The sequence below is a fragment of the Pleurodeles waltl genome, chromosome 4_2 (assembly GCF_031143425.1).
Source record: "Pleurodeles waltl isolate 20211129_DDA chromosome 4_2, aPleWal1.hap1.20221129, whole genome shotgun sequence".
NCBI classification, from domain to species: domain Eukaryota; kingdom Metazoa; phylum Chordata; class Amphibia; order Caudata; family Salamandridae; genus Pleurodeles; species Pleurodeles waltl.
In genome coordinates this window covers 427,373,568-427,392,486 of record NC_090443.1, presented here as the reverse complement: position 1 = coordinate 427,392,486, position 18,919 = coordinate 427,373,568, and the positions used below count along the sequence as shown (strand labels likewise).

General features: G+C 43.3%; 1 protein-coding gene across 5 annotated transcripts in view; it reads right to left on the bottom strand.

Annotated features, from left to right (window-relative positions):
• BRD4 (bromodomain containing 4) overlaps positions 1-18,919 on the bottom strand; it is a 1,024,368-nt gene that overhangs the window by 280,377 nt on the left and 725,072 nt on the right. For 4 of the 5 annotated variants that reach the window (XM_069231688.1, XM_069231690.1, XM_069231689.1 and 1 more), the window contains one exon: positions 18,619-18,699. The exons of the other annotated variant lie outside the window; for it this stretch is intronic. In XM_069231688.1, coding sequence (XP_069087789.1) covers positions 18,619-18,699 — 81 coding nt within the window. The remainder of the gene's footprint in view (positions 1-18,618; positions 18,700-18,919) is intronic. 5 annotated transcript variants of the gene reach the window in all.

The following is an 18,919-nucleotide window of genomic DNA, read 5'->3' as shown; positions in this document are numbered from 1 at the left end:
TCATAGCATGTCAGTGTTCATCTTTCATTATGATGAGCAGCACCCTCTGATAGCCTATCTGACGCTAATGCTTTTTCCAGGAAATAAACTGATGAAGCCCGAATGGGCAGTTTCAAGCCTGCACTGTAGCATTTGATGTGCAAGAAAGTGGCGAGAATGTTCGTAATGAAGTGATAAAATGCAGCCAGCTAGGTTCGCATTAAAAGATGAGAAAAAAACCTTGAATTTAAGAATTCAGATGCTTCTCCTACTCATGATGCCCTCTTCTGGTAAGATTCAAAGCAGAACCATTTTTTTATTTTCTTTTTTAGAATATCAATGGTAATAAAGATTATTTGATGTTTACTTTCTATGCCCAACCGTAGCCAGGAGGGCGAGTTGTTTAGGACTTCAATGAAGATTCCTATGATGCAGAACAGAGCTAAATCTAAGTAGCCTTTTCTTCTGCATAATAGGATTTCCACTGATAGCCTTAAATGTTAAAATATAGCAGTAATCTATTTTTTAACCACCAAAATGTGGCTATTGGGAAGCAGGGAGAAAACAGAAAAGTATATATCCGTTCGTAAGTACAGGGTAAAGGCTGATAAGAGTTTATCTACTTTAAAGAGATTTATCAAGTTTTTCTGGCCCACTATAGCATTTTCCTGAGTGTCTGAAGCTAAACAATAGTGACTTTTAGCATGTGAATTAGTTTACACATTGCTGCTTTACAGGTGACTGCAACTGGTATGTTTATATCCCCATGAAGTTGTTGCTGCTTTTTCTCTGGCAGAATGAGCCTTGTAATTTCCACAGGAGTGCCTTTGCTAGTTGGCAGCTTGAAGGGATGCATGCTGCAATCCATCTTACAATAGACTGTTTGGATGTGGCTAAATCCTTCCAACATAGACATAGTTAACAAAAAAATCTGATTCTATTTTCTCAGGTCTTTTTTGACTAGATAAGTGAAGGATAATGGAGAGTATATGTTCTGCATCTGATAGCGGATTGGGAAAGAAAGTAGGTAAAGTAAATAGTATGGTTAATACCGAAGTCAGAAACTACTTTAGGTGGAACAAAGGATGCTTTTGTCTACAAACCAATTACAGTGCAGGGCTGCAACTCACTCACCTTCCTACAGGGGGTGATGGCAATTAGGAAGGCTGTTTTCCAGAATGGATGCTGTAATGCAGACTTGAAGACTGGCTCAAAAGGGGAGCCCATCAGTTTTGAGAGAACAATTTTAGCTGAAGTGGAGAAGGTTTAATTGAAGTGGATGTCTTCAAACTGTGGGGCGTACCTTCTGACAGCTGTGGTTGAGTGGTGTGTGTGTGTGTGTGGTTGGGGGAAGGGGGAGCAGAGAGATCAAATGCCTAAGCAAGTATTTGTAAATGAAGATGGCCTGTAAACGCAACTATGCGTATTGATCATGTTTACATGCTATCTTCATTTACATACAGTGCTGGAAGTGCATAGAAAGTATGGCAACTGATCCTGAGCGCTGTGGTGGCGGGGTCAAAGAGGTGGCTAAAAAGCACAAAATATTCTACAAGTATTTCATCATATTTTCACCTTTAGATAACTGCATATAAAACAATGCACACATACTAAATAGAAAATAAATACAAATTAAACTAATTGCTGTGAGATGCACTCGTATGTCATGAAACCTCAAATCTTTAATGCGATCACACCGATGTCTGTGAAATCGGAGAGTAACTGCAGTTTCAGTATTACTGAGGAGAGTTCAGTAACTCTGAAGAGGTCAAGAAAAGCACTGAAGAAATGGCCTTGGTAACCTTCTGAACAGGATATAGCATGTTATGCAGATTTGTAGAGTGCACCAACACCTGCGAGGTTACCCTGGTGCTGAGCAGGTGAGTCTAGCCACAGCTAAGGGTCCAGTAGTTCTGCCTAAAAGTCAGCTCATAAACTGCTTGGGGCATTCAAGAGGTGAGGAGAAAGCTGTTAAGTGTAACAGCAGGTCGTTCCACGCTTTAGGAGCAATGTAGGGGAATGCATGACTGACAAGCTGGTTTTCCGTGTGTGTGGGATTTGTGCACATAGGAGTCTCGACAAGTGGAGGTGTCTGGAAGGTTTGTAAAAGCAGATGCCTCTGTTGAGGTATGTTGGGCCTGGTACCCTAAATGCAAAGTCTCTGCATTTTACGCTGCAATACATGGCAAAGAGGTCCATTTAAAGTATTGCCCACTCTTTGAAGATCATGCTTAAGACATTACCATTCAGAACCCACTTGTGAAACTTCTCATAAAATACAATGAAAAATCACTGCTCACTGGTTCAATATTCCTGGAATATGAACCACTGTTAGTGTCATTCCCCAGGCCAGTGCCCGATGCCAGACTGGCTGTGTTTTCATAGAACATATACTTGATCTGGTCCTTCCTTATCTGTAGAGGTAATACGTAGCAGTTGTAATGTCTGTTTCAAACTGGACTGCAGATCTCGGTTTACAGAGTCAGTTGGAAAGTCTTGAGGACCAAATTAACCACTATCAGTTTCAGATATTTTATATGGTACGAGGACTCTGTCTGTACACTATCACTGCACTGTCAGATGCTGCTACTGAGCTCTCCATTTCGACTGAGAAGCATTTTATCAATCACTATGATCTGCAACTGTTGCCAGTTCTTAAAGCAGACTCCCTTGAACAAGTTTTGATCCCCGCCATGCCAGGTATTCTTTTACTGAAGATGTTAGGACCAATTTCTTCTCCCAAATGTTTCTCTTGCCACCACTGGTCCTCTAGGCAATACTGCAGGGATTTCATTTGTAACTTTGCATCTGGGACAGTGATGAGAGTGGGTTCCACAGATCACAGAAGAGATGAGATCTTGTTGATGGGCTGGAATTTTTCAAGAGAAGGCATTTGTCCGACATAGTAATGCGCTCCTTGCATAGTCTAAAAGCTGCCCCCATATAAGACAGAATTTTTTTTTTTTTTTTGATAAAGTAATTTTTATTGTCAGGTTGTTACAGAAGCACAAACAGAAAGATGAATACAGTAAAGGAAATAATACCATATTCTGCATCACAAATAAATAATTATACAAAGGAAATGAAACATTTATCTTCATCATCAGGAAAGGAACATTAAACGAACGCTGAAAGGTCTCTCCTGTCATCAAGCAACACCTAACAAATAATTATGCAACTAATACTACAGGGGCAAGTTAGTCCTAAGATATATAAACACCCAGGACAGGGAAGTCACTCAATTTCCCACAATTCCGCCAACACATCCCACACACCGCATGCTTGCATTGACAGCCTCAAGCTTAATAAAAGAGTTGTATGATGGAAGCACGCATGTCTAAAGCATGCACGCATGCCAGAACAACACGGTCTTAAAAACGACTGAGTCTTTACCACGCATGCCTTTAAAACAAATTCTGTTGTAAAAGTATATATTGCAAAGGAATATGCAAAGTAAATCCCCCCCTGCCCTTGGCCCTAACACCCCACCCCAGCCTTTAAAACTGTCCCATTCCCTCCCATGAGCCCCAATCCCCCCCCCCCCCCAGTCCTGAGCCCTAAAACATATCAGACTCTGCTCCTGAAACTACCACAACTCCCTTCCTAACGCCTGAAACCTTGGCCTCTACTTAAAACTACCCCGACCCTAGCACCCGGTGCCCTGAGCCCTCAAACTGTCCCAAGCCCTGCAAACTGACCCTTCCGCCAGCCCAGAACCCTAATACCCTACCCAAACCATTACAACTACCCCAACCCCCGCAGCCCTGACTCCTAAAACCCTGCCCCAGCCGTTACAACTACCCCGATCACCCCCACCTTAAGCCCTAAAACCCTACCTAAAAAAACTAACCAGACCACCCCTTAAAAAAACAAAAAAAAACACCCCCCCCTGCCCTGAGCCCTAAAACTGACATCCACTCCTTAAACGTACCCCCCCAAACGCAGTCCCAGCCTTAAAAACCTGCTACCTGCCTTAAAAAAAGTAACGCAACTTCCCCATCCCCATAAAAATAAATAAATAGCCCGAGCCCTGAAACTGACCCTTCTTCCCCCAACCGGTCCCAGCCCCTAAAAACCTGCTACCTGCCTAAAAAAAAAAAAAAAAGTAAGAAACGAGTTACTTACCTGTAACTATGATTCTCCAGTTTTGGAAGCTTTAATTGATTCACATGCTTGAATACTTCCCGTCGTCGAGATGCGAGTCCCCAGTGTAATATAAAAGTTTTGCTTAAATGTTTCTCTATATAAATGGAAAATGTCACTTACCCAGTGTACATCTGTTCGTGGCATGAGACGCTGCAGATTCACATGTTGTGCATTATCCTGCCATCTAGTGTTGGGCTCGGAGTGTTACAAGTTGTTTTTCTTCGAAGAAGTCTTTTCGAGTCATGAGACCGAGGGACTCCTCCCTTTCGGCTCCATTACGCATGGGCGTCGACTCCATCTTAGATTGTTTTCCCCGCAGAGGGTGAGGTAGGAGTTGTGTATATAGTAAATGTGCCCATGCAATGGAGTATGTATGTACATAATGTGTATAAGAATAGTATTTATTTACAAATTTACAAGTTTCATTCAACTTATAACGGCTACAGGCTCCCGGGGAGGTGGGAGGGCGCATGTGAATCTGCAGCGTCTCATGCCACGAACAGATGTACACTGGGTAAGTGACATTTTCTGTTCGATGGCATGTGTAGCTGCAGATACACATGCTGTGCATAGACTAGTAAGCAGTAATCTCCCCAAAAGCGGTGGCTTAGCCTGTAGGAGTTGAAGTTGTCTGAAATAATTTTCGTAATACAGCCTGTCCTACTGTGGCTTGTTGTGCTGTTAACACATCTACACAGTAATGTTTTGTGAATGTATGAGGCGTAGACCATGTGGCTGCCTTACAAATTTCTGTCATAGGTATATTCCCTAAAAAAGCCATTGTGGCGCCTTTTTTCCTAGTGGAATGCGCCTTTGGTGTAGTAGGTAGATCCCTTTTTGCTTTAATATAGCAGGTTTGAATACATTTCACTATCCATCTGGCAATGCCTTGCTTGGATATAGGATTCCCTGCATGAGGTTTTTGGAAGGCTACAAATAATTGTTTTGTTTTGCGAAACTGTTTTGTTCTGTCAATGTAATACATTAGTGCTCTTTTATTGTCTAACGTATGAACGGCTCTTTCGGCTACTGAGTCTGGTTGTGGAAAAAAGACTGGGAGTTCCACTGTTTGGTTTAGTGGAATGGTGAAATAACTTTTGGTAAGAATCTGGGATTTGTACGGAGAACTACTTTATGTTTATGTATCTGTATAAAGGGTTCTTGTATAGTAAATGCTTGTATTTCACATACTCTTCTAAGAGATGTGATAGCTATTAGGAAGGCTACTTTCCAAATTAAGTATTGCATCTCACAAGAGTGCATGGGTTCAAATGGTGGTCCCATGAGCCGTGTTAACACAATATCGAGATTCCATGAAGGGACTGGTGGTGTTCTCGGGGTATGCTTCTTTTAAATCCCTCCATAAATGCTTTGATGACGGGGATTCTTAAAAGTGATGTTGAATGTGTAATCTGCAGATAGGTAGATATTGCTGTGAGATGTATTTTTAATAGAAGAAATGTTAGTTTAGATTTTTGTAAGTGTAATAAGTAGCTTACAATGTTCTTTGCAGAAGCATGTAGTGGTTGAATTTGATTATTATGGCAGTAATAAACAAATCTTTTCCATTTGTTTGCATAACAATGTCTTGTAGTAGGTTTTCTAGCCTGTATAATGACATCCATACATTCTTGTGTAAGGTCTAAATGTCCAAATTCTAAGACTTCAGGAGCCAGATTGCTAGATTGAGCGATGCTGGATTCGGGTGTCTGATCGGTTGTTTGTGTTGGGTTAACAGATCCGGTCTGTTTGGTAATTTGACATGAGGTACCACTGATAGGTCCAGCAGTGTTGTGTACGACGGTTGGCGAGCCCAGGTTGGTGCTATGAGTATTAGTTTGAGCCAGCTTTGACTCAATTTGTTTACCAAATAAGGAAGGAGTGGGAGAGGAGGGAAAAGCGTAAGCAAATATCCCCGACCAACTCATCCATAGCGCATTGCCCTTGGACAGAGGGTGTGGATACCTGGATGCAAAGTCTTGGCATTTTGCGTTTTCTTTTGTTGCAAATAGGTCTATTTGTGGTGTTCCCCAGCGTAGAAAGTAAGTTTGTAGGATTTGGGGATGAATTTCCCATTTGTGTGTTTGTTGGTGAGCTCAACTGAGATTGTCGGCCAACTGGTTTTGAATACCTGGGATGTATTGTGCTATTAGGCAAATGTGATTGTGAATTGCCCAATGCCAATTTTTTTGTGCTAAGAGACACAGTTGTGAGGAGTGTGTCCCTCCCTGTTTGTTGAGGTAATACATTGTTGTCATGTTGTCTGTTTTTACAAGAATGTGTTTGTGGGCTATCAGTGGTTGAAATGCTTTCAATGCTAGAAACACTGCCAACAGTTCTAAGTGATTTATGTGCAGTTGTTTTTGTTGAATGTTCCATTGTCCCTGTATACTGTGCTGGTTGAGGTGTGCTCCCCACCCTAACATGGAAGCATCTGTTGTGATCACGTATTGAGGCACTGGGTCTTGGAATGGCCGCCCTTGGTTCAAATTTATAGGGTTCCACCATTGAAGCCAGATGTGTGTTTGACGGTCCATCAACACTAGATCTTGGAGTTGACCCTGTGCCTGTGTCCATTGTGTTGTTAGGAACTGTTGTAAGGGCCGCATGTGTAGTCTTGCATTTGGGACGATGGCTATGCATGAAGACATCATGCCTAGAAGTTTCATTACAAACCTCACTTGGTAGTGTTGGTTTGGCTGTATGTTTAATATTGTATTGCGGAACGCCTGTACCCTTTGTGGACTTGGAGTGGCAATCGCCTTTTGTGTATTGAGTGTTGCTCCCAAGTATTGTTGTATTTGGGATGGTTGTAGATGTGATTTTTGGTAATTTATAGAGAACCCTAGTTTGTGTAGAGTTTCTATCACATATTGTGTGTGTAGAAGACACTGTTGCTGAGTGCTGGTTTTTATTAACCAATCGTCCAAGTAAGGGAATATGTGCATGTGCTGCCTCCTGATGTGAGCGGCTACTACTGCAAGGCATTTTGTGAATACCCTTGGGGCTGTTGTTATCCCGAATGGTAACACCTTGAATTGGTAATGTACGCCTTGGATTACAAACCTTAAGTATTTCCTGTGGGAAGGATATATGGGTATGTGAAAATATGCATCCTTGAGATCTAATGTTGACATGTAGTCTTGTTTTTTTAGCAAGGGAATCACGTCTTGAAGTGTTACCATGTGAAAGTGATCTGATTTGATGTAAAGATTCAGTGTTCTGAGGTCTAATATGGGTCTCAGCATTTTGTCTTTCTTTCGAATTAGGAAATACAGGGAGTAGACCCCTGTTCCTTTTTGATGGTTGGATACTAGTTCTATTGCTTGTTTTTGTAACAATGCTTGGACTTCTAGTTGTAACAGGTCTAAGTGTTGTTTGGACATATTGTGTGCTCTTGGGGGCACATCTGGTGGCAATTGTAGGAATTCTATGCAATAACCATGTTGGATAATGGCTAGGCCCCATGCGTCCGTAGTTATGTTTTCCCAGTTGTGGTAGTATGCGGTAAGTCTCCCCCCACTGGTGTTGAGTGGTGGGGGTTTGTGACATTGAAGTCACTGCTTGGTTTGAGGGGTTTTTGGGCTCTGGAATTTCACCTCTTGCCTTTGGGAATTGTCCACCCCTGTATGTTCCTCGAAAACCTCCTCTTTGATACTGGCCCGGATATGTGGGTCTGACTTGTGAGGTGGAAGGCTCTGTGGTTTGGGAACGAAACCCCCCTCTAAAGTGCGGCTTTCTAAAAGTGCCTCTGCTCTGTGGGGAGTAGAGCGTGCCCATGGCTTTGGCCATGTCTGTGTCCTTTTTGAACTTTTCTATTGCCGTATCCACCTCCGGCCCAAACAATTGTTCTTGGTTGAACGGCATTTTAGCACAGCTTGCTGGATTTCTGGTTTAAAACCAGAGCTCCGTAACCATGCGTGCCTACGCATGGTTACCACAGTGTTCTATGTCCTTGCTGCTGTGTCTGCCGAGTCCATTGCAGACCTTATTTGGTTGTTTGAAATCGTTTGTCCTTTCTCAACAACCTGTTGGTTAAGTTTTTGGTACTCCTTGGGCAAGTACTGAATTATATGTTGCATCTCGTCCCAATGTGCCCTGTCGTAGCGAGCCAGTAGAGCCTGAGAACTGGCAATCTGCCACTGATTGGCTGCCTGTGCTGCCACCCTTTTGCCTGCTGCATCAAATTTCCGACTTTCCTTGTCGGACGGTGGTGCGTCTCCTGAGGATTGGGAGTTTGCCCTCTTTCGGGCTGCTCCCACTACCACCGAATCTGGAGTTAGTTGCTGTGTTATAAACACAGGGTCCGTTGGGGGAGGTTTATATTTCTTCTCCACCCTAGGCGTGATGGCTCTGCCTTTTACTGGGTCCTGGAACACCTGTTTGGCGTGTTTTAACATGCCTGGTAGCATTGGCAAACTTTGGTAAGAGCTGTGAGTGGGTGCCAAGGTGTTAAACAAAAAGTCGTCTTCTATGGGCTCCGCATACATTGCTACATTATGGAAAGTAGCTGCCCTTGAAACCACCTGCATATATGCAGTGCTGTCCTCTGGTGGTGACGGCCTTGCCGGGTAGCAATCGGGACCATTGTCTGAGACCGGTGCATCATATAAGTCCCATGCATCCGGGTCATCTTGTGCCATCCCGTGTGTGTCGGCGACTGCATTGGGGGTGTTGCTACCGGGGACAGGTGTGGTGAATGCAATGGTGAAGGCTGTGGCGAAAACCTTGGTGGTGTCTTGTCTTTTGCCACCTTTGCCCTTGGCTGTATTTCCGCCTCCTGGAATGCTAGCTTTCGCTTCTTTTTTATTGGAGGAAGAGTTTGGATTTTCCCCGTCTCCTTCTGTATGTGCAGCCTCCTCTGGGTATGGTCTGGCTCTCCCATGCCCAGTAATTGCTCAAATCTGTGCCCTTGCATTTGGCTGGAAAGGCCATGCTCTTCTGTATAGAAGCCTGTTTTCGGCTCCGAGGCTGCATGTTTCGACACCGAAGGTTTCGGTACAGTCTTTTTCGGCTCCGAGGAAACCTTCTTGACTTTGGGGGTGTCGAACTCTCTGTGCCGAGATGGTTCGGAGCCGGTATCTCGACCGGAGTCGGATATCTTCGGCTGCTGGGAGGCCTTTTTCGGTGCCAATGTTTGGTCACCATGTTTTCGGGTTAAGCCATGGCCTGTTGGCGGTGGCATCCCCTTGGCCTTTGTAATTTTTGAGTGAGTCTTTGCCGGGGCTGATTTACTCACAGTTTGTTGCGGCGTCTTCGGCTGCTCGCTTTCGGACTCGTCCAAGTCCGAATCTCGAATGGAGAACCTCTCCTCTTCCTCGACGTCGCCCTGTTTGGCCGGTGTCTACGCCATCTGGAGTCTTCTAGCTCTTCGATCGCATAGGGTCTTCGATCGAAATGCCCGACAGGCCTCGCAAGTATCCTCCCTGTGTTCCAGAGATGGACACAGATTACAGACCAAGTGTTGGTCTGTATAAGGATACTTTGCGTGGCAATTTGGGCAGAAACGGAAGGGGGTCCGGTCCATGAGGTTTGAAGATGGACACGGTCGGGCCGACCAGGCCCAGCTGAAGAGTGGAAGCCCCGAAGGGCCGCTTCTTTTTTCGGTGTCGATGTGCTAACACTAAACCGGTACCGAGCGCGAACAATACAGTTGAATTTTCCGATAACTAGCTAACTTTCCCGATTCGAAATACGGAGCGAAGAGAACGCGTCCGAACCCGATGGCAGAAAGAAAACAATCTAAGAGGGAGCCGATGCCCATGCGCAATGGAGCTGAAAGGGAGGAGTCCCTCGGTCTCGTGACTCGAAAAGACTTCTTCGAAGAAAAACAACTTGTAACACTCCGAGCCCAACACTAGATGGCAGGATAATGCAAAGCATGTGTATCTGCAGCTACACATGCCATCAAACATATATATACATATAGTAAAGAAAAAGGATGTTTATGTAGTGTTACACATCTGTACAATATGTGTAAAATAATGCCACTACAACAACCACAGGCTTCAGAGGAGGAGGGAGGGCACATGTGAATATACAGCACTACATGCTACGAATGGATGTCTACTGGGTAAGTAACTTTTTCCGTTTGATGGCATTTGTGGCTGTAGATACACATGCTTTGCACAGACTGTAAAGCAGTCCCCTCCATGTAAGCGGTGGCTAGCCTGTAGGAGTTGGAGTAGCTTCAAATAGTGTCCTGAGCACTGCCTGGCCAACATTTGCCTGTTGCCATGCTAAAACATCTACACAAGTGTTTAGTAAATGTGTGTGTTGTAGACCAAGTAGCAGCTTTACAAAAGTCTGCTATTGGAATGTTTCCTAAAAAAGCCTTAGAAGCACCCTTTTTCTGGTAGAATGTAATCAGGGAGTTATACGTAATTGTCTTTTGGCTTTAAGATAGCAAGTTTGAATACGCTTGACTACCCATCCGGCTATACCAGTTTTTGAAAATGGATTGCCTTTATGAGGTATAGAAAATGCTACGAAAAGTTTTTTAGATTTTCTAAAGCTTTTAGTCCTATCAATTTGATACATAAGAGCCCTTTTAACATCTAATGTGTGAAGAGCTCTTTCAGTGACGGAGTCAGGCCGTGGCAAAAACAGGTAACTCAATTAATTGATTAATGTGAAATGGTGAAACTACTTTTGGGAGGAATTTAGGGTTTGTCCTAAGAACTACCCTATCTGTGGTAACTGAAAGAATGGTTCTTTTAAAGTTAGAGTTTGTCTTTCACTTACATGTTCTAGGAAAGTTATAATCACTAAAAACGCTACTTTCCATGAAAGAAATTGCAAAGAACAGTAATGCATATGCTCAAAAGGTGGACTCATGAGTTTAGTAAGGACAACATTAAGATTCCATAATGGGGCTGGAGGAACCCTTGGTGGAATGACTCTTTTGAGGCCTTCCATAAAGACTCTGAATAATATAATTCTAAATAAAAAAATATGTGGTATATTTTGGAGGTAAGCAGCTATTGCCGTTAAATGATGTCTAATAGATGAGTATGCGAAGTTTGCTCTTTGTACATGTAGGAAATAACAGTTTCCATTTTGCAGCATAACGCTGTCTAGTTGTAGGTTTACGTGCCTCTAAGAATTTCCAAACATTCTGAGGGGAGATTCAAATAACCAAACTCTATGACTTTAGGAGCCATATCGCAATATTGAGTGTTTTAGGGTCTGGATGTCTGATGTGACCTCACCTTTGAGTCAGAAGGTCTGGCCTACTAGGGAGTTTCTCGTGATGAACCACCGACAGATCCAATAGTGTTGTGAACCAAGATTGACATACCATGTGGGAGCTACAAGGATCACGGTGAGTGAAGTTTGTCTCATTTCGCAAACTAAAGATGGAATGAGTGGGAGAGGAGGAAAAGCGTAAGCAAATATCCCTGACCAATTCACCCACAGACATTGCCCTTGGACTGAGGGTGTGGGTATCTGTATGTGAAGTTTTGGCATTTTGAATTTTCTGCGGTGGGGAAGAGGTCTATTTCTTGTGTCCCCCACCATTGAAAGTATTGGTGAAGTACTAGTGGGTGAAGTTTCTATTCGTGGAATTGTTGATGCAACCTGCTGAGGAGGTCTGCAAAGTGGTTGCCTTCCTGGGAGATATTCTGCCAGTAAGTGAATGTGATGGTGAATGACCCAATTCCAAAATGTCTGAGCAAGAAGGGACAAATGCGCACTCCACCCCCTTTCTGTAGATAATACATGGCTGTCATATTGTCTGTATGAACTAGAACCAGAGAGTTGTGGTAGAAAGGATTTGAGTGCTAGAAAGACTGCTTGAGACTCCAAGTAGTTGATGTGAGACGTTTGTTGAATGGGATCCCATTTACCTTGTATTGTGAGGTTGTTGTGGTGAGCTCCCCAACCTATCTGTGATGCATTGGTAGTGGAGGCACAGGGTCTTGAAAGGGCCACCCATGGAAAGGTTGGTGTGATTCCATCACTGCAGAGAGCGGTGAGACTGGCGGTCCTAGATCCTGGAGATGACCCTGTGACTGAGACCACTGACAGAGATGGACTCTGCTGTGAGGGATGCATGTGCAGTCTGGCATGAGGAACGATAGTAATGCAGGAAGCCATCATCCCTAGTATCTGCATCACTATTCTCAATGTGTAAGTGTGGTTTTCTTGTAACTGAGAAAGAAGAGTTCAGAAAGCTTGAAAGTGAGCTGGGCTTGGATATGCTAACCCTGAGTGAACATTGAGAACTGCTCCCAAATAGGGCTGTATGTGTGAAGGCTGCAGATAGGATTTGAGAAAGTTGATTGTGAATCCCAAGGTGTGGAGAAGGTCTACTGTGTACAGAGTATGACACAAACATTGTTGGATGGTACTGGCTTTGATGAGTCAGTCGTCCAAGTAGGGAAAGACATTGAGGTGTTGTCTTCTGAGGAATGTGGCAACTACCGCTAGACATTTTATGAATACCCTGGAAGCAGTTGTTACCCCAAATTTTAAAACCTTGAATTGATAGTGTTTCCCTGCAATGCAAATCTGAGGTATGTGTGATGTGCTGGATGAATGGGAATATGAAAGTATGGGTCTTTCAGATCTAAAGCTGTAATGAAGTTGCCTTGCTGTAGTAGGGGAATAACATCTTGGAGAGTGACCATAAGGAAAAGCTCTGAGAGAATGTATAGATTGAGACGCCTGAGATCTAGAAATGGTCTTAGTGACACTTTCTTTAGTATAAGGAAATATACTTCTAACCCTTGCTGTGATAGGGGAAGTGGCTCTATAGCCCCTTTGAGAAGGAGGGATTGTACCTCTTCTTTTAAAAGAGTAAGATGGCTGTGTGAATTTGAGAGCATGAGGGAAAATATTTGGTGAAGGTGAGTTCTAGAGATTAACCATGTTGGATAATTCATAGAACCCATTGATCTGTGGTGGTATTGGACCATTGAGGGTAGAAATCCATTAGTCTACCCCCTACTGGAGCGGTGTGGGATGGAGGAAGGTGTAGGTAGCCTATTGTGTGTATTTGAGGCAGAATCTGTAAAGGTTGATGCCTTACCTCCATATCTACTATTTGCACCTCTGTAGGAAACTTTGAAGGAACCTCTATTGTAGAAGTGTGTGCCTTGCTTGGTTTGGGAGATGGAAAAGTCATTAGATTATGTTTTGAAGCCTCCCCTAAATTGTGAGAGGTGGAAATTACCCCATGTGGTGTGGTGAGTTGGGCCCCCATAGCTTTTGCTGTTTACAAATCATTTGAGCTTTTCAATGTTCCTCTGGGAGGTACTGGAGAAGATCCTCCATCTTGTCCTAGTGGGCCCCATCGTATCTTGCCAGAAGTGCCTGTGAATTAGCAATACGCCAATGATTAGCTGCCTGTGCAGCCACTCCTCTTCCTGCTGCATTAAGTTTGTTGCTCTCATTATTAGGAGGAGGAACATCCCCTGTTGATTGGCTATTAGCACTTTTCTGTGCTGACAACTATAAAGTCAGGAGGTATCTGCGATCTAATAAATATAGGGTCTGAGGGTGCTGCCTTATATTTTTTTTTACCAACCCTTGGGGTAATAATTCTTGACCTAAAAGGGTTCTCTAAAAATATCTGTGGTGTGTCTAAGCATACCTGCCAACCAGGGCAGGAACTGACTTTTTCTATATGTTATGGTATGCAGCTGCCATTACAATAACCTGTTGGTATGATGATGCATCTTCAGGAGGTGAAGGGCATACCGGGTACAAATCAGGGTCATTAGGTAGAATGGGATCTGGATCATATGGATCCCATGGGTCAAAATCCTGTGGAATTTCGCCCAAATCATCTCAGTGAGGTGGTGGTGAACCATGTGGAGAAAACTGTGGCTCAATGGTAGGTGGAGATTGTGGAGGTGGTGGTGGAGTAGGAGGAAGTACAGAAGAGTGAGGTGGAGAAGGCTGAGGTTGAACTGGGGCCTTGTCCTTGGAGACATTTTTAGGAGGAGGAGCAGTGTCCAAGGTCTCTTGATAAGTAAGTCTCCTCTTGATTGGGACGGGGGTGAGGCAATTATTTTTCCTGTTCCCTTTTGTCTGTTGAGCTGGTGCTGACGATCGTCCATAACTTCAGGAATTAGCTCTACTGGTAAAGCTGCCTCTGAGAAATGAGTGTTCGGCTCCAGAGCTAATGTGCAAAGTTCTTCCAAGGAGCTGAAACGCTCGGATAAAAGTGTCGACTCGATCCAGTGGCTGTGTGGGATGCTGCCGAGCCAAAGTTCAATGGCGAAGACACCTTAGTCTTGGCAATTTTCAGTGCCGAGCCAGAAGCTGGGGTATCTAAATTTAGTTTTCGGATCTGACCATGGCTCGAAGGCAGTGGTGGACCGACGACCAATTTGTATGGGTTTTTTTCTAAGTCTTTGTATGGGAGGGCAGGGAGGATGTACTCACAGTTTGTGCTGAGGTGAACGGCCTACTTTCGATGTCAGATTCCATGTCGGAATCTTGACTAGAGAGGGCTACCTCGTGTTCAATCTTGTATTTGTGCATGCTTGTCTCTGAAAATATCAGGAGTGTCGTCCGGTGTCTTCGACGCCATCTCCAACAGACTCATTCTTCAATCCTGGAAGGTCTTTTTGGATCGAAAAGACCAACTGCCATTCAATTTCGAATGGCTTAGAGGGCAAAACCGAAATGGAGACCATGCCATCAGCCCTGCATATTCCGACACAGCGTGAGGAGTAGGCCCGAAAAGGGTGTTGCCGCCACAATGGGCGGTAAACTGACCCCTAACGCAGAAATTCATGTCACTTATGTTAGATTTTGAAAACACTATCAAAATACAATATCGTAGTTGAAAGAAAGACGGAAGAGAAGAGTTTGGAACAGACCAAGCCAAGGAATACCAGAGCGAGAGGAAAACAAGTCCAAAATCTACGGCAGAGAGAAAATATAACAAAGGACTCGATGACCATGGGCAGTATCACGGGAGGAGGAGTCACTCAATATCATGTCTCAAAAATATTCTTCGAACAAAAACAACTTGTAAAACTCCAAGCACAACACTAGATGGCGGACTTATGCAAAGCATGAGTATCTACATCCACACATGCCAACGAACACAAGTTTATTGAATACTAAAAGTTTTCTTTAGAAGTACTTGTCTTTTATAATCAGGATGTAATATATCACTGTCAGGTTGTCAGTCTTTAAGAAAAATGTTTTGCCACAAAAGAGTGAGAAAAATCTATAAGTCTCTAGGAAATTGCTGTGGCAACCATGTTGTTCCAGCCTAGTCATGTGGTTGAAAAGTGCTCCGTACCCTACTCGTGATGATGATTTGAGTGAGAGGTCCAAAATGTTGTCACTCTACCATAGAAGTGTGCACCAAGGTCTGGACTCTACCAACACTAGCTCTTCCCATTGTTTTAGGAGGGTCAAAGCACATACACAGGGTACTGGATAGCAGTGTCCTAGTCTTGAGTTCAAGATTATCAGCAGTTGGGTCAAAAAACACAAAAAGCAACAAAAAAAACAACAAAAAAAAAACACAAAAAACAAAACTGGACATGAGCACTCAAAAAAGGGTCACTTCGCAACACTTTCACCACCATCTTCTGCCCACTCAAGCAATATGGTCTGAGAGGTGTTTTAACAACTGCTTAGTCTTTTCCCATAGAGCTGTCATAATGGGCGAGCAATCACAAAGAATCAGCAGTCCTCCACCACATGGCTGCCACCACAGCCACCTTCTTGCCAGGTGCAGCCATCTTTTTACTTTCTTTGTCTGGAGCAGGGGCCTTTCCTATTGCCTGACCACTAGTTTGCATCGTGGCTGTACACACAATGAGGGTACTAGATGGAATGTGGCCCTTAATGTAAATAGGACAATCTAGGGTTGGTTTGGATTGTTATCACCCAGCTGTGACCACTCTTATCTTTAGAAACTTCTTAGCGGTATTTGTGCTGCATTTCAGTAAGCACTGAAGCACTGGTAGGTACTGTACCTATATTTCAGTTTTGGAGAGTGATTCTGCTAAAAAAGCATTTTCTTCCATCTCTTACAAACTGACGTTATGTGCTGCAGCTCTCTGGATGATTGCATGCTACTTTGTGGTATCATCCGGCAGGGAGGCTTTGACAGGATAAGGCTCTTATCCTGAGTTTTCCACTTGGTCCACATGGTAATTTTACAAGGAAGTTTCCCTGTGCCCTAGTGGCTGTCCTTCTAGATATGGGTCTTGTGTGTTCTAGGGATTCCCCTGGTCCAACTGGTTATAACAGGAGTGGTCTGGCTTCTGAGGACAGGAAGGAGGTAGCAGTGTGCATGGCAGGGACAGAAGATGTATAGAGAATGGATGAAACTCTTGAGGATCTGGTTGAACTGGAGTTCCTTTGATATCTGCTCAAAAAATGTGAGCTTTTTAGTGAGGTAGGTGCTCCCATGGAGGGGGTGAGGATGCAAGAACCTTCTCTGTAGTAGGGTGTGAAAAGATTTTTCTCTGCCTTACATTAACCATCCCATGGAGATTTATGGAGACGAGGGACTCACTGGGCTCTGATCTCTGCAACAAGGCATTTTTTGTAAGTAGACTTGGTTGGTGACTTTTGGAGTGAACTTCAGAGCAAACGTCCAAGTCTGAAGGTGGTTGTACATCAAGTGGAAGTCTAGTTCGTGTCAGTTGGCGCGGAGGTTCTGTGCTTTTCGCAGAAGGCTTACCTGGAGCCAAGGAAGACTCAAACAGACCTGGAACCGGGAGCCAAACCCAAAGTTGGAAGACTTTTGTGGCCAGTCTCATGATAAACCACAGGCTCCATCTGGTGCAATGCTCTACCTCCTAATGAGACCTTTTTTTGAGGCTGATCCCCCAGTGGGTCCTGGTCCCAATGTTGAAGATGCTGGTACCAAAGTGTTTAGTTGTTTTTGAAAGCCTGACACGCAGTGCAGGTGCACTCCTCGTGTTCGGGGGTGGGCAGTAATTATACATCCTGAGATGAGTGTACCCGAGGTATTTCGTGTTCCTCCTTGGATAAAACTGGAAGGACATCTTTGCCATAAAATATTTTCCCACCAGTCATTCTAAATACAACAGGAGTCATGGAAAGAAAATATTCTGGGGGTGTTTGGAACCGAAATCCGCAGTCACGAGTGTTCCATGCTTTTGCTTCTTCAAAGGCTATCCAGGAATCTAGACAAGTGGAACCAAAGTGAATGGAAACTCAATGGTCCCAAAGATCTAGCTGCACATGTGAATTCAATGCCCAAAAAAAACACATAATCTGAGGTGGAGTCTTTTTCCTGGTGCACTGTGGAATAAAAGAGGAGTCAAAGTATATCTTGTAACCACAAAATTATTTGTATAAAAATGACTTGCCAACATCCAGGCCCAATGCTGGATCACAAAAATGTACAGGTGTAGCTGCAGCCACACATGCCAATGAACAGTGTTATGCTCTCAAGATCAGCACCGTCTCTTTTAAGTCAACTAATCAAATCTCCAATGTCCTCATAAATGCAAAGTTTCTAAACAAAAATTGGACCAACGTCTACGACCACCTGATCTACTTTTCACTTTGGAAACCTTTAGCAGGTGACTGAGGAACAGCTAACTTCAAAACTCTCCTGAGAAATCGTTCAGTAGGTTATTCAATATCATACTGCAATGTAAAAAGAATGTATTCAGCTCTAAGATATGCCAAGTTGAAATAGAGAGTAGGCTTTTTCTCTATAATATTCCACATTGTGTAATGTCTATGATACTATAACTAACTGTTTTCAGATGGTGCATACCTGGACAGCTGATATTTATACAGGCCACTTAAAATTAAATCCTCTAAACTGTAATAACTAAGACCAACACCACAACAAACCTAACAACAACAACACACATGACCTATTCGCTCTTTACCTACAAAATTGTAAAGGATAGTCCGTGCCTTGAAAATGTCCCATAAAGAGATAAAACATATTGGGTTCCTACTGTAAAAGAATAACGCTGTAAAGCCTTTGCACACCAAAAACGTCTATTTTCTAGACAAAATATGACGTTACTTCATGAACAAGTGACTTGCAAATCTAGGAGTGTTTCCATTACTTATTTGTAAATGAAGAAAAACCCTCTCTTCTAATGGCAAAAAGGCATTTAAGGAAGGAAAGGTTACTTAAGTGTACTCTCCGTTCTCCCCCAAGTGAATTGGCATTGAAATCATAAGCATTGAAAAGTCCTGCAATCAGTGGGATTCAGAAGCATTTTATTAATTACTGTCAGCAAGTACTTTTGTTTAGAAGTTACATTTTGAAATCAAAATTCTTTTTCTGGAGCTTATTAGAATGCTTTTGTAGCAGATTTTAGTTATTTTCCTAAAAAGGTCAAATTACACTTTAAAAGTAGTTGCTAGACTAACAAAATTACCAAGAAAAACTTTCACACACAGTTTTTGATGTATCTTGATGACTAAAAAAATCATTCGAAGTGAAGCGCTTGGGTCTCTGATATTGAGTGTCATTGTGGCAATCAGCTCTCTATGGCAAACAAGTCATAACATTACCTGTTCTTGAAGCAATGGGCGCAGAACTGGTATACATGCTTGTGATGGCGAGATCTCTTCCTGATTTCCCTCTGGGGCAGACTGCAGAGATAAAGTAGGAGGTGAGACAGAAGGAGCCCTTTCTTTTCGAAAAAACCTTAGAATTGCTAGAGTAACTCGTAGCGCTTTCAGTCTTCTTGCTTACCATGAAGTCTGATATATTCCTTGTCCTTCAAATCTCTTCTGCATATTTTTACACACAAGCCCACAATCTACAGGAAGATGTAAACTAGGAAGGGAAATGATGCATAAATTGTGTGGG